Genomic DNA, 15,997 nt, shown 5'->3' with positions numbered 1-15,997 from the left:
CCTAAGCTGCTGAGACAGAAAACCTCAGGGAATATTTTTCCAACCAGACCTTGTTTTGCTTACATGTACCTCCTTCATGATTTAATTCCTCAGCAAGAAGACAGTTTTGTGGTGGGCACAGCCGAGGGAACAGTCTTCCATTTTCAGCTGGTCCCTGTGACATCTAACAGCAGTGAGAAGCAGTGGGTGCGGACAAAACCGTTCCAGCATCACACTCATGACGTGCGCACTGTGGCCCACAGCCCAACAGCGCTGATATCTGGAGGTGGGTTCCCCTCCTGGCGAGGCTGCTGCTTTACCCTGCCCAGCTCTGGCTGTTCTCGTGCAGGATGACTTCTAATTCTGTACACCTTCTCCCCTGCTTTACCAGGCACTGACACCCACTTAGTCATTCGTCCTCTCATGGAGAAGGTGGAGGTAAAGAATTACGATGCCGCTCTCCGAAAAATCACCTTTCCCCACGTAAGTGTCCATTCCAAGCCCCTGCCAACCCCTCATCTCCCCATCCCTGTGTCCCCCTGTCCCACAAGGCTCTGAACACAGCTCACGCTTGGCAAATTTGTAGGACTTTTTTTTTTTTTTTGAGACAGAATTTTGTTCTTGTTGCCCAGACTGGAGTGCAGTGGCGTGATCTTGGCTCACCGCAACCTCTACCTCCCGGGTTCAAGCGATTCTCCTGCCTCAGTCTCCCAAGTAGCTGGGATTACAGGCATGTGCCACCGCGCTTGGCTAATTTTGTATCTTTAGTAGAGACTGGGTTTCTCCATGTTGGTCAGGCTGGTCTCGGAACTCCCAACCTCAGGTAATCTGCTTGCCTCGGCCTCCCAAAGTGCTGGGATTATAGGCATGAGCCACCACGCTCAGTCTTGTAGGCCTTTTTTTTTTTTTTTTTTTTTTTTGAGACAGAGGCTCACTCTGTCACCCAGGCTGGAGTGCAGTGGTGCAACTCCACTCCAAGGTCCGCCTCCCAAGTTCACACCATTCTCCTGCCTCGGCCTTCCAAGTAGCTGAGACTACAGGTGCCCGCCACCACCACACCCGGCTAATTTTTTTTTTTTTTTTTTTTTTTTTTTTTTGAGACGGAGTCTCACTCTGTCGCCCAGGCTGGAGTGCAGTGGCCGGATCTCAGCTCACTGCACGCTCCGCCTCCCGGGTTCACGCCATTCTCCTGAGTCAGCCTCCAGAGTAGCTGGGACTACAGGCGCCCACCACCTCGCCCGGCTAGTTTTTTGTATTTTTTAGTAGAGACGGGGTTTCACCAGGTTAGCCAGGATGGTCTCGATCTCCTGACCTTGTGATCCGCCCGTCTCGGCCTCCCAAAGTGCTGGGATTACAGGCTTGAGCCACCGCGCCCGGCCAAATTTTTTGTATTCTTAGTAGAGACAGGGTTTCACTGTGTAGCTAGGATGATGGTCTTGATCTCCCGACCTTGTGATACTGCCACCTCGGCCTCCCAAAGTGCTGGGATTACAGGCGTGAGCCACCATACCCAGCCCCCCTTTTTTTTTTAACCATCTGGGACATGGAGATATTGTAGGACTTTCTGTAGCTCCTTCTTCATTCCTTCTGTTTCTGAGGCAAGCCACTGCAAAGACATTTATGGGGGGTAGGAGATATGCAGCAGCACACCTAGTTCAGTTTCTGGGGGAGTTTTTCCCTTTTCCAAGTAGTTGTGGGTTATGGGAATTTTGTTAGTTTGTCTTTCAGAGTAGGCTTTATTCTGGGTGGGAGCAGGAAAACCCAGGCTTCCAGTGTTCTAGGTAAATGGTACCATCTTCCCAAGCTAGAGAACTTGCTCCCCACACCTGCTGCCCCATTCATTCAACCAGTAAACCTCATTGAGTCTACTCATCAGTATCTTTATATATATGTTGTAGAGATAGATCGATCGATCGGTCGGTCGATCAACAGCTCTATTGAGGCATATTTGATATATTAAAAACCGTACATATTTAATGCATATAGTTTGATAAAGTTGAACATAGTCCTCATAATCTCTTGAATCGAGTCATTCATTTCTCTTTGTCTACGCTGGCATCATCCTAGTTTGGATCAATGTCTTTTCTCATCTGGGTTCCTTTACAGTAGCTTCTTAATCATGTCCTTTTATTTCCATTTGTGTCATTCTAGCCTATTCTTCATTGATCTTATTTTATTTTATTTTATTTGTCTTTGTTTTTTTGAGACAAGGTCTTGCTCCATCACCCGGGCTGGATTGCAGTGGTGTGATCTTGGCTCACTGTAACCTCTGCTTCCTGAGCTCAAGCAGTCTTCCCACTTCAGCCTCCTGAGTCGCTGGAACCACAGGCATCCGCCACCACGCTCAGCTAATTTCTTTTTTTCTTTTTCTTTTTTTTTTTTTTTTGAGACGGAGCTTTGTCCTTGTTGCCCAGGCTGGAGTGTAGTGGTGTGATCTCGGCTCTCTGCAACCTCGGTCTCCTGGGTTCAAGCGATTCTCCTGCTTCAGCCTCCCTAGTAGCTGGGATTACAGGCATCTGCCACCACGCCCGGCTAATTGTTGTATTTTTAGTGGAGACGGCGTTTCACCATGTTGGCCCCGCTGGTTTCGAACTCCTGACCTCAGGTGATCCACCAGCCTCGGCCTCCCAAAGTGCTGGGATTAGAGACGTGAGCTACTGCGCCCAGCCTCGGCTAATTTTTTTATTTTTTATTTATTTTTAATAGAGACAAGATCTCACTGTCTTGCCCAGGCCGATCTCAAACTCCTGGTCTCAAGCAATCGTCCCACCTCAGCCTCCCAAGTGCTGGGATTACAGGCATGAGCCACTGCTCCAGGCCCATTGATCTGTTTTAAAGCAACTTTGTTCATTGCTGCATGCTTCAAAGCCTTTGATTATCCCTGTTGGCTTCAGCATAAAGACAGTTTCCTTAGTGTGTCTTATAGAACCTGTCTCCATCCAGGCCTGGCCCTTTAGCTTCCTGTAGCACCTCTCATGCTTGTAGCACCCCCACCCAGGCTAGCCACTCTCAAGGTCTTTTTGTTCCCGCAAATACTCTTACCTTTGAGCTATGTCACATGCCATCGCCCTCCTCAGAACATTCTGCCCTGCCTCCTTTGCCTGACTGGTCTTTCCCAGTGAACCTCATCTGGACTTCTGTGTTTACCACCACACGTCTAGGTTAGAAGTCCTCTTTCCTTAGTTTTCAGTACATACTGTGTTTAGCCGTGTTAAAATTCTTGTCACACTAAAGTCTTATTGCTGATTTAGTTCTGTGTCACCCCTTTAGAAGCATCTTGAGAGCAGTAGCTATGTTTTAATTCATCATTGTGTTCATAGATCCCAGGGCAGTGCCTGGTATATGGGAGTACTTAGGAAATATTTGTCAAGGAAATGGATTTCAGCAGTAAAAAATGTGCTAAGGTGGTGCTGCTGTATCTGGTACTGAGGCAGTAGATGACCCTGACTTATTTTTTAACTTTTTGATTCTTGGATATAGCGACGTCTCATTTCCTGTTCTAAAAAGAGGCAGCTTCTCCTCTTCCAGTTTGCTCATCACTTGGAACTTTGGCGACTGGGATCCACAGTTGCAACAGGTAAAATGAGAGCACGTTTTTTTCAATAAGAAAACTGGAGAGAAGCCAGAAATCAGAATTGCGGTTGGAATTCTGCTTATAGAAAAACTGAAGTAGACTTTTATGTCCATTTTAACTAATGGTTTACCCACCCATTAGATAAAGCAAATAAGTTATTTAGAGTATTAGAATCTTTAGTAGGATATTGAATCATCTCTTAAAGGTTTATGGCTCTAGGTGGTGCGCTGCAGAGTGTAGTAACTGAGAAGAAAACAGGCTGTTGGAAAATAACAAGATTTAATGATGGGTGATGATGATCCTGTATGAAAAAGAAGATCACATGGATCTTATTGGAGTGACAGCCTAGTGGCCTTTTTGTGTGACCTATTAAGGAAATGTGTGAGTCCTCTCTTTTGCAGTGGATTAAAATTGAGGCCACACAGACTCCACCTGCGTGCCTGGCTATGGAATAGAGCTTCAGGAAATTAGTGATGTATCAGAGGTAGAAGCAAAGGAAGTACTCACTGTTTTCCTCTTCATATACACCTCAAAAGTTGTGAGCTTACATTTTTCTGTTTTCTCACGGATAGAGATTCCATTCTTCCAGGGAGTGACTTTTTAGAAGAAAAAAAAATGTACAAATTCTCTTTCATAAGAGAAATCTCAGGGAAGTTTCTTGTTTCAGGCAAGAATGGGGATACTCTTCCACTCTCTAAAAATGCAGATCATTTACTGCACCTGAAGACAAAGGTAAGGAAGTTTGTTTAGGCTCTGAAATCTAGAACATTTTTCCCATTCTGAATTTTGAGGTTAGTTTACACCACAAATTGTATAAATTCTAAAACTATTTGAATGAAGGACTGTGTCACCGGGACTGGGTTTACTGTGATTATAAGTAGGACATTGAGGATTTATTAGATGGATGTATACAGAAAATAGGTTTCTCTTCTTTTGATATTATTATGAAAATAATGTGCATTTATTTATTTATTCATTTGTTTTTGAGACAGAGTTTCGCTCTTGTTGCCCTGGCTGGAGTGCAATGGCGCCATCTCGGCTCACCGAAACCTCCACCTCCTGAGTTCAAGCAATTCTCCTGGTTCAGCCTCCTGAGTAGCTGGGATTACAGGCATGCGCCACCATGCCCAGCTAATTTTTTGTATTTTTAGTAAAGACGGGGTTGGTCAGGCTGGTCTTGAACTCCCGATCGCAGGTGATGCGCTCGCCTTGGCCTCCCAAAATGCTGGGATTACAGGCATGAGCCACTACGCCTGGCCATGTGCATATTTTTGAAAACTCAAATAGTACAAAAGCGTATACAATGAAAAAAAAATCATTTTGTTTTGTGAGTTTTTAAAAATTACATAAATGTTACTTTCAACTTTTCTTTATTCTCCAGATTCTTTTTTGTTTGTTTGTTTGGTTGGTTTTTTGTTTGTTTGCTTACTTTTTGAGGCAGGGTCTCAGTGTGTTTTCCAGGCTGGAGAGCAGTGGCACCATCACGACTCACTGCAGCCTCAACCTCCCAGGCTCAGGTGATCCTCCCACTTCACCCTCCCGGGTAGCTGGGACTACAGGTGTACACCACCATGCCCGGCTAATTTTTTGTAGATCCAGGGTTTTACCATGTTGCCCAGACAGATCTTGAACTCCTGGGCTCAAGCAGTCCTCCACCTCTGCCTCCCAAAGTGCTGGGATTACAGGCACGACTCACCGGACCTGGCTTCCAAATGTTTTTCATTTGCTATTTCTTAGAAGTCTTTAAAGCAGAACGTTGTAGACAAAACAGAAAATAAGTACTCCAAACCACCTATCCTCCTGAGCTTTCCTTCAGTAAATGCCTCCCTGCTCAGGTTTCTGAAGTTGGGGTATAGTATGAGTCTATCTATGAAGTATTCAAAAGGCCAAAATAAGAATAGACCTCCATTCTTGGATTTGGAAATCAAAGCCACGCCTTTTAGGTACTCTGCCTCTGAGATCATCATAGTAACGCAGACCACACGAGGATCGAGATTATGTATAGATATCTGTGGATATGTCCAGAGTGGCAAGAGATTGAGGCGTCATGTCCCAGTGCACCTCGTTATGTGAAGTTTAATTGTACGTTCATCTTGATTCTTGATATTGCCAGGGTCCTGAGAACATTATCTGCAGCTGTATCTCCCCGTGTGGAAGTTGGATAGCCTATTCTACAGTTTCTCGGTTTTTTCTCTATCGGCTGAATTATGAACATGACAACATAAGCCTCAAAAGGGTAAGTGATAGCCCAATGTCTGGTCACATAAGAGGAAACTTCCTAAATATGTCATTTTTGTGTGAAGTGGAAATCAACTGGATGTGAATCCTTGCTCAGTTAAAAACTATTTGGAGATTTGGAGAGGGCTGTTACAAAGCTGTTTTATTTATTTATTTATTTATTTTTTTGAGACGGAGTTCTGCTCTTGTCGCCCATTGCGGTCTTGGCTCACTACAACCTCTGCCTCCTGGGTTCAAGAGATTCTTCTGCTTCCGTCTCCTGAGTAGCTGGGATTACAAGCGCCCACCACCACACCTGGCTGATTTTCCTATTTTTAGTAGAGATGGGGTTTCACCACCCATTGGCCATACTGGTCCTGAACTCCTCACCTCAGGTGACTCACCTGCCTCGGCCTCCCAAAGTGCTGGGTGCTGGGATTACAGGCGCGAGCCACTGTGCCTGGCTTTTTTTTTTTTTTTTTTGACCGAGTTTCGCTCTTGTCACGCAGGCCGGAGTGCTCCTGCCTCAGCCTCCCGAGTAGCTGGGATTACGGGTGCCCACCACCAGGCCCAGCTAATTTTTGTGTTTTTAGTAGAGATGGGGTTTGACCACGTTGGCCAGGCTGTCCTGAACTCCTGACCTCAGGTGATCCGTCCCCTCAGCCTCCCAAAGTGCTGTGATTACAGGTGTGAGACACTGCACCTGGCCCACACCCAGCCTTTATTTCCATTTTGAAGTTTTGAAATATGTTCTTAGAGGGATAGGGTAATGCCCTACAGGCAGTAAAGTTAAGGCTTTTCTGTTTAGTGGTTTCATGTGTGACTTAGTTATTTCCTTGATAGGGAAGTGAATATGTACTAAAGAGATGAAAGGGGGCCGGGCGCGGTGGCTCACGCCTGTAATCCCAGCACTTTGGGAGGCCGAGACGGGTGGATCACGAGGTCAGGAGATCGAGACCATCCTGGCTAACACGGTGAAACCCCATCTCTACTAAAAAATACAAAAAACTAGCCGGGCGAGGTGGCAGGCGCCTATAGTCCCAGCTACTCGGGAGGCTGAGGCAGGAGAATGGCGTGAACCCGGGAGGCGGAGCTTGCAGTGAGCTGAGATCCGGCCACTGCACTCCAGCCTGGGTGACAGAGCGAGACTCCGTCTCAAAAAAAAAAAAAAAAAAAAGAGATGAAAGGGGGATGTATAGGTTTCTGGAGAGAAACCAGTGTTCTGTGCCCTGAGTCAGTTGGCTTACTTAGAGACAGGGAGCATTAATGTAACTTAAGCCTAGCTGTGATTGTTTCTGATGGGCTGTAGGTCTCCCTTCTCTCACTTTTATTATTGGTTCACCCAAAGGTTTCCAAAATGCCACCATTCCTTCGCTGTGCCCTTCAGATTTTGTTTTCTGAAGATTCAACAAAGCTCTTTGTGGCATCAAATCAAGGAGCTCTGCATATTGTTCAGCTGTCGGGAGGAAGCTTCAAGCATCTGCATGCTTTCCAGCCTCAGTCAGGTGGGAATCTGGTAATTGGCCATGGGGAGACTTGTCATGTCTGAGATGTAACTTTTTTCCTTTTAAGCCTCCATGTTGGGGGTTCCCTCATGTTCTTCCTACCCTACAGATCCACTCACTCATATGTTTGCAGTTTCAAGTAGGAGGAGATAGCTGGCGAAGAAGACTCTCGATGAGATATGCAATGTTCTTCACACCTACTCTTTTCTCACTGGGTTTTTGATTCCTTATTTGGGGCCAGAGAAGTTTCATCATCCTTAGTTTGTTAGCAGAACACGAAGAAAGTTAAAGTCGTATGCAATCCTGATACCCAGAAATAGCTACCATTAATATTTTGGTATTTTCTAATATGTGTTTGTATATAAGTATTTTGTGGGCATGTTGCTTTTTTTGGTTGTTTGCTTATAAAAAGGTACAATCATAGATCACTGCCACCTCGACCTCCTGGGCTCAAGTTATCTTCCTATCTCAGCATCCTGAGTAGCTGGGACTACAGACGCCCACCACTATGCCCAGCTGATTTTTTCATTTTGTTTTGTAGAGATGGGCTCATTATGTTGACAGGGTTGGTCTTGAACTCCTGGGCTCAAGTGATCCTCCCATCCTGCCCTCCCAACTGAGATTATAGGCATGAGCCACTGTGCCTGGCCCAAAAGTATTATTATACATGCAGTTTAATTGCCTGTGGTCATTTAATGTTTCTGAGAATTTTTCTGTTTTCCTTGAGAACGTGATTATTAATGAATGAGTGTGGCTGTGTAGCTAGCTATGGCTGCTAAGGACTTAGACTCAGTTTCCAGCTTAATTAAGCTGGTAGTTGTTTGGATACTTCCCATGGGCCTTTCCCCTCTCCCTTGTCCTGGATTGTAGCTGCTTCTTCACTGTCATTTAAACTCCCATCAACCTGGAAAGTCAACTCTTTTTTTTTTTTTTTTTTTTTGAGATGGCCTCACTCTGTTGCTGAGGCTGTAGTACAGTGGTGTGATTATGGCTCACTGCAGCCTCGACCTCACCAGGCTCAGGATATCGTTCCACCTCAGCCTCCCAAGTACACAGGAGCATGCCACCATACCCAGCTAAGTTTTTGTAGAGACAGGGTTTCACCATGTTGCCCAGCCTGGTCTTGAACTCCTGGGCTCAAGCAATCCTCCTGCCTTGGCCTCCCAAAGTGCTGGGATTACAGGTTTGAGTCACCATGCCTAGTGAAAGTCACCTCTTTTATCCTCAACTCTCACTGTTGATAAGCTGATCCAGAAGCCTACAGGAGAAGAAACCCACAAGTTAGGGGTCAGATAAATCAAACTGACTATTAACTATATATGTTTTTATTACAAAACTTAGGCTATTTATATCTAGCACTCCTTGAGCTTCAGCTCTGCATTATATATATGACTTTATTTTTTCCACTTCTCTCATCTCACTTCCCCTTGTAGTCAAGCTGGTTTCTTCACAGCCCTCAAACCTGCATATTCTAGTCACTTAGCTTGCACTGTTCCCCATTCTTTTTACCTCATCACCACCCATCCTTTGGCAGCTAGGTTATGCTTGTTATAAAGCCGTGTTATCGTTTGGGGGCGTTACATGCAGCACGCATTTTGGCATAGAACATCACTGTCCAATTTTTATCCCACACTAGTTGTCGTGTTGCCAGATTGGTTTAAAGTCTCTAGATGACAAAGATGGCTCAGACGTGCCCATCCTCCCTTAGTGCTAAATATACAGCAGGCACTCAATAAATTAAAGATATGCTTCAAGTCTATTTAACTTGCTGTTTGTCCGTAACTTTTTTTTTTTTCTGAGACAGAATTTCAAAAGAGTTTCAAAAGATGGAGTTTCTTGTCGCCCAGGCTGGAGTACATTGGCACCATCTTGGCTCACTGCAACCTTTGCCTCCCAGGTTCAAGTGATTCTCCTGCCTCAGACTCCCAAGTAGCTGGGATTACAGGCACCTGCCATCATGCCCAGCTAAATTTTTTTTGTACTCTTAGTGGAGATGGGGGTTTCACCATCTTGGCCAGGCTGGTCTTGAACTCTTGACCTCAGGTGATCCACCTATCTCCGCCTCCCAAAGTGCTGGGATTACAGGTGTGCGCCACCACACCTGGCCTGTCCATAATTTTGATTTAAAAAAAAATTTGGGGCCGGACACGGTGACTCACGCCTGTAATCCCAGCACTTTGGGAGTCCGTGGCGGGCAGATCATGAGGTCAAGAGATCGAGACCATGCTGGCCAACATGGTGAAACCCCATCTCTACTAAATATGCAAAAATTAGCTGGGCGTGGTGGTGCACGCCTGTAGTCCTAGCTACTTGGGAGGCTGAGGCAAGAGAATGGCTTGAACCTGGGAGGCAGAGGTTGCAGTAAGCCAAGATTGTGCCACTGCACTCCAGCCTGATAACAGAGTGAGACTCCGTCTCAAAAAAAAAAAAAAAAAAAAGGCCGGGCGTGGTGGCTCACGCCTGTAATCCCACCGCTTTGGGAGGCCAAGGTAGGTGGATCATCTGAGGTCAGGAGTTCAAGACCAGCCCAGCCAACATGGTGAAACCCCGTCTCTACTAAAAATACAAAAATTAGCCAGGCATGGTGGTGGGCGCCTGTAATCCCAGCTACTTGGGAGGCTGAGGCAGGTGAATCACTTGAATTCGGGAGTTGGAGGCTGGAGTGAGCGGAGATCCACCACTGCATTCCAGCCCGGGTGACAGAGCGAGACTGTGTCTCAAAAACAAACAAAAAAACGTTTGGTAGGAAAGGAGTTTGAAACAGTTAAAGTATGTATTTTAGTGGCAGATGCTACTGTGATTCTCTATTCCTATAGTAAGCAGTGTCTTAGGCCTGAGGAAGTAATAACTTCTGTTTTATCTCTCTGGACCTTCTTTACAGGCGGGATGGCTAAATAAGTAGATGAAAAAAGTAGAAACATTAGCATCTAGAACTAATTTGCACAGTGATCAGCAAATTATCCTGGCAGTGATTTAAAACTCTGAGGGTCTCCTTGGTTTTTGCCATCATCTCCAGGGCAGGGCTGGCTGTGGACACTGTGTGAATTCAGAGATGTAACTGTTCTGTCCTCACAGGAACGGTGGAGGCCATGTGTCTTTTGGCAGTCAGTTCAGATGGGAATTGGCTAGCTGCGTCAGGTACCAGTGCTGGAGTCCATGTCTACAATGTAAAACAGCTAAAGGTGAGCATAGGGCTTAACGGCAGCAGTTTGAACCATTTTACAGGAGCCAGTTCACCCTGCAGTTACAAGATTCAAGGCAGATTGGCATGACCTGGAAATGTATTAGACTTTTTTCTTTTTAACCAATGATTTTTCCAGGTTTGGAATCCTGTTTTATTTTTTTATTTTATTTTATTTTATTTTTTTGAGGTGGAGTCTCACTCTGTCGCCCGGGCTGGAGTGCGGTGGCACAATCTCAGCTCGCTGCAAGCTCCGCCTCCTGGGTTCACGCCATTCTTCTGCCTCAGCCTCCTGAGTAGCTAGGACTACAGGTGCCCGCTACCACGCCTGGCTAATTTTCTTGTATTTTTAGTAGAGATGGGGTTTCACCGTGTTAGCCAGGATGGTCTCCATCTCCTGACCTCGTGATCCACCCGCCTTGGCCTCCCAAAGTGCTGGGATTACAGGCGTGAGCCACCGCGTCCGGCCTCCTGGTTTATTTTTATGGAACCCAGAAGCTATACTGTATAACATTAAAAGCAGCTAATGGAATCAGTGAAATCATTCATACCTGGAAATTTGAAATTAATGATTTGTGGGATTAATGATTGTGTTTAATGATGTAAACACATCCAGGTTCTTTCTATATTTTCGGGAGGAAAATTCTGATATACACAGACAAATAGTTGCAGATAAGAGTTCCTTTCATGGCTTGCCTTGTAATCTCAAGATAAACATAATCAAAACTTCGAAAAAGGAATGCTGGGAAAACATTTTTCACTAATCAGTAATGACACCGTCAGTCATAAATTGAGTCATTAGTGATCCCTTACAAGTCCTCATCTTCATCATAAGAATCAGATTGGAGGCCAGGCGCGGTGGCTCAAGCCTGTAATCCCAGCACTTTGGGAGGCCGAGGCGGGTGGATCACGAGGTCAGGAGATCGAGACTATCCTGGCTAACATGGGGAAACCCCGTCTCTACTAAAAATACAAAAAATTAGCCGGGCACGGTGGCGGGCGCCTGTAGTCCCAGCTACTTGGGAGGCTGAGGCGGGAGAATGGCGTGAACCCGGGAGGCGGAGCTTGCAGTGAGCCGAGATCACGCCACTGCACTCCAGCCTGGGAGACACAGTGAGACTCCGTCTCAAAAAAAAAAAAAAAAGAATCAGATTCGAACTATCCAAAACTTGCAATAAGCATTAAAAGTGTATAGAATAACAGCAAACTGCAATACTTAATGGATTTACCTGTTAACTGCATAGCGTAACCTTCGTTGCATTATGGTAGGAGCATGTACTGAGCACTTGTCTTTGAGCCTTGCCTAGTATTTAAAGAGTGTGTGTAGCGTGCACATGCTTTGCAATTGTACATAAAAAGCCATGCCTAGGCATTAAATTCTTTTAAACCTGGTGTAGAGCCATAGACTCCCTATTCAATGACACATTTATAAGCAGTTTGTACAGATGGATTTACTCGGAGGGAAAGGCTTTACTCTCAGTTCTTCACAAATGCTGTTAGTTTTGTAAGCAGTTAAATATGCTTTTTATTTTTTTGAGACAAGGTTTCACTCTGTCAGCTAGACTGAGTGCAGTGGCACAGTCACAGCTCACTGCAGCCTTGACCTCTGGGCTCAAGCAATCCTCCCACCTCAGTGTCCTGACTAGCTGGGACTACAAGCGAGCCCCACCCCACCTAGCTAATTTTTTTTTTTTTTTTTAAGTAGAGATGGGGGTCTTGCTATGTTGCCCAGGCTGGTCTTGAACTCGTGGACTCAAATGTTCCTCCCTCCCTGGCCCTTCCAAAGTGCTATAGCTACAGGTGTGAGCCACTGCGCCCAGCCAGTAGGCATATATGTATGCATGTATGTGTGTGTGTGTGTGTATGTGTGTGTGTGTGTGTGTGTATATATATATATATATTTTTTTTTTTTTTTTTTTTTGAGACGGAGTCTCGCTCTGTCTCCCAGGCTGGAGTGCAGTGGCACGATCTCGGCTCACTGCAAGCTTCACCTCCCGGGTTCACGCCATTCTCCTGCCTCAGCCTCCCGAGTAGCTGGGACTACAGGCGCCTGCCACCACGCCCGGCTAGTTTTTTTGTATTTTTAGTAGAGACGGGGTTTCACCGTGTTAGCCAGGATGATCTCGATCTCCTGACCTCGTGATCCGCCCGTCTCGGCCTCCCAAAGTGCTGGGATTACAGGCATGAGCCACTGCGCCCGGCCTTTTTTTTTTTTTTTGAGACAGAGTCTCGCACTGTTGCCCAGGCGGGAGTGTGGTGGCACAGTCTCTGCTCACTGCAACCTCTGCCTCCTGGGTTCAAGCAGTTCTCCTGCCTCATCCTCCTGAGTAGCTGGGATTACAGGTGCGTGCCACCATGCCCGGCTAATTTTTTAGCACCTGGCCAACCAATAGGCTTTCTTAAGAAAATGAGGACTGGTGTAGTGGCTTACGCCTGTAATCCCAGCACTTTGGGAGGCCGAGGTGGGTGGATCACGAGGCCAAGAGTTGGAGACCAACCTGGCCACATGGTGAAACCCTGTTTCTACTAAAAATACAAAAATTAAGCCAGGTGTGGTGGTTCACATCTGTAATCCCAACACTTTGGGAGACCGAGGTGGGTGGATCACCTAGGTCAGGAGTTCAAGACCAGTCTGGCCAACGTGGTGAAACCCCGTTTCTACTAAAAATACAAAAATTAGCCGGGCATGGTGGCGGGCACCTGTAATCCCAGCTACTCGGGAGGCTGAGGCAGGAGAATCCCTTGGAACTGGGAGGTGGAGGTTGCAGTGAGCCAAGATCATGCCATTGCACTCCAGTCTGGGAGAAAGAGTGAAACTCCATCTCAAAAAAAAAAAGAAAATACAAAAAATTAGCCAGGTGTGGTAGTAGGCTCCTGTCAGCCCAGCTACTCGGGAGGCTGAGGCAGGAGAATCACTTTAACCCAGGAGGCGGAGGTTGCAGTGAGCCGAGATCTCACCACTGCACTCGAGCCGGGGTGACAAGAGTGAAACTCCATCTCAAAAAAAAAAAAGAAAAAGTAAAGAAATGAAAGTTCATTGGTTGGGGAAATGCCTGAAATTTATGGAACTTCCCTAGAACCCTTTTGAGTTCTGAGGAGCACTATTTAAACCCCTGACCTAGACCATTCAGTCTTTGCTGAGGAAAAGTGTCACTTAGAGTTGCCCCTTGTGTTTGTTATTCGTTCCCAGCTTCACTGCACGGTGCCTGCTTACAATTTCCCAGTGACTGCTATGGCCATTGCCCCCAATACCAACAACCTTGTCATCGCTCATTCGGACCAGCAGGTAAGGGAGATTCCAGTGCTTTCTAATGCCTTCCTGCTGGATAGTAACCTGGAAGCTGGGATATTAGGCAGTTACAGGGAGCCTTTCTTTGAAGGTGTTGGAGGATATAAGGTAGTTTTCTCCTGTGTGAAGTAAGTAAAGCTTCCTTGCCTGTCTGGGCTCATCATAGGCCAGCAATATGCATTGGTTTGATGGGATGCAGTTTAAATGGAGAAGTGCTAAGATTCTAGAGTAAAGAATCACAAGAGGGAGGAGGAGTTTTGAAGTACTCATTTTCCTGATTGTTTTAGAGGAGAGATGACATGGGCTTGGGTGTTAAACTGGGTATGGGATGGAATAAGATTTTGAGAGTTGAAAGTGACTAAAAGATTGTATCATTCACCTTTACCCTTGCCGATGAGGAAATCAAGCACTAGTAAGATCAGGTACCTAATCTCAGCCAAAATTAGAACCTAATCTACTTTTTTCTATACCAATTTATAAGGAGATTGTAATTATAAGGAGATCTTTAAAAAAAAGAAAAAAAAAAAAAAACCTGGGCTGTAGAATACATTAGGAAATAATAATTATATTAGGGAATTATCAATAATTCATCCGTAAAATTGGAGATGATAATATCTACCTCCATGAGCTGTTGGAAAGATTAAATGTCATCTGGGAAGCACATTTAAGTAGACTGCTAGGCAAATGATGCTTACTGCTTTGATGGTCAGTTTTTACACTCAAACATGCACACACATACGCACTGTCCAAAAAGTGAAATCTCTCAGTTTTATAGATTTAAGTCCTTGACCAAAGACTGAAAGAGTAGTGAAGCCACATGTTTGCCTTTGTCCCACATAATGATAATGTTCCCCCCGATACCTTTTACTGGCACTTAGTCCCTTAAGTGCTTCTGAAAGTAAAACTGATGGGAAGTCTTTTATATCTGTTAGATTAGCAAAGATCAAAGACTTGATAATATAGAGTGTTGTGCGGGTGTAGGGAAACAGTACTCTCACACATTGTGAACATTATCCTAACCATTTTGGAGGACATTTTGGCAACATCTTAAAATTTTTTAAGTCCACATGATCTTTGACTTAGGAATTTCAATTCTAAGAGTTCATATATATATATATATATATATATATATATATATATATATGCTTTTAGCTGTGCAAAAAGACATTTATACAGAGACAGTTCATTGCAACTTTGTTGTAGTAGACAAAGATATGAAACAAGCTAATGTCCACTAAGCAGACTGGATAAGTAAATCATGATACATGCATAAAATGAGTGGAGTATTGTATGTTTCAGAATGGGCATGACTGATGTATATGTATATTAATGTGGGTCAGTCTCCATGATATAACACTGAGCAAGAAAAGCAAGATACAGGACACTATGTATTATGTGCATAAAATAGCTCTAAAAAGATGGGCCAGGCGCAGTGTCTCATGCCTGTAATCCCAGCACTTTGGGAGGCCAAGTCAGGCAGATCACGAGGTCAGGAGATCAAGACCATCCTGGCTAACACGGTGAAACCCCGTCTCTACTAAAAATACAAAAAATTAGCTGGGCGTGGTGGCGGGTGCCTATAGTCCCAGCTACTCGGAAAGCTGAGGCAGGAGAATGGTTTGAACTCGGGAGGCGGAGCTTGCAGTGAGCCGAGATCAAGCCACTACACTCCAACTCCAGCCTGGGCAACAGAGCAAGACATCATCTCAAAAAAAAAAAAAAAAAGAGTGGTGGGAGCTGAAGGTTTGTGTAGATACTTTCTGGTTAGGAATGAGAATGCCCTTCTGGTCTTTCTGAGTACCAGCCTGCATTTCTCTGTGTCATGTCCTTCCTCAGGTATTTGAGTACAGCATCCCAGACAAACAGTATACAGATTGGAGCCGGACTGTCCAGAAGCAGGGCTTTCACCACCTTTGGCTCCAAAGGGATACTCCTATCACACACATCAGTTTTCATCCCAAGAGACCGATGCACATCCTTCTCCATGATGCCTACATGTTCTGCATCATTGACAAGTCATTGGTGAGTTCTTCACTGCTACCTCCCAAATCTTCTTCTGAATCTTCAAGTTCTAAAAGCAACAAGTACAATAAGATAAGAGGAAGGAGAATCAGAATAAAAGTAGCTAGTAAATCAGAATAGAGGTAGCTAGTACATTTCTTGGAGGAGAGAGGCCTTTGTTTTTCCCTGGTTTGTGTTCCCACAGTTCTTCGGGAGGTTCTCAGGGAAGGGGCTGGCCTTTGTGTACTGGC

General features: G+C 45.2%; 1 protein-coding gene across 2 annotated transcripts in view; it reads left to right on the top strand.

Annotated features, from left to right (window-relative positions):
- The window catches only part of UTP4 (UTP4 small subunit processome component), a 40,926-nt gene that overhangs the window by 21,635 nt on the left and 3,294 nt on the right, over positions 1-15,997 (top strand). For both annotated transcript variants that reach the window (XM_031658143.1, XM_031658144.1), the window contains exons 7-15: positions 94-265; positions 371-462; positions 3,460-3,556; positions 4,221-4,285; positions 5,667-5,789; positions 7,119-7,275; positions 10,351-10,457; positions 13,647-13,742; positions 15,582-15,767. In XM_031658143.1, the coding sequence (XP_031514003.1) occupies positions 94-265; positions 371-462; positions 3,460-3,556; positions 4,221-4,285; positions 5,667-5,789; positions 7,119-7,275; positions 10,351-10,457; positions 13,647-13,742; positions 15,582-15,767 (1,095 nt within the window). The remainder of the gene's footprint in view (positions 1-93; positions 266-370; positions 463-3,459; positions 3,557-4,220; positions 4,286-5,666; positions 5,790-7,118; positions 7,276-10,350; positions 10,458-13,646; positions 13,743-15,581; positions 15,768-15,997) is intronic.

The sequence above is a fragment of the Papio anubis genome, chromosome 18, assembly GCF_008728515.1.
Source record: "Papio anubis isolate 15944 chromosome 18, Panubis1.0, whole genome shotgun sequence".
Taxonomy (NCBI): Eukaryota; Metazoa; Chordata; class Mammalia; order Primates; family Cercopithecidae; genus Papio; species Papio anubis.
This window is presented reverse-complemented; position numbering and strand designations above follow the sequence as displayed.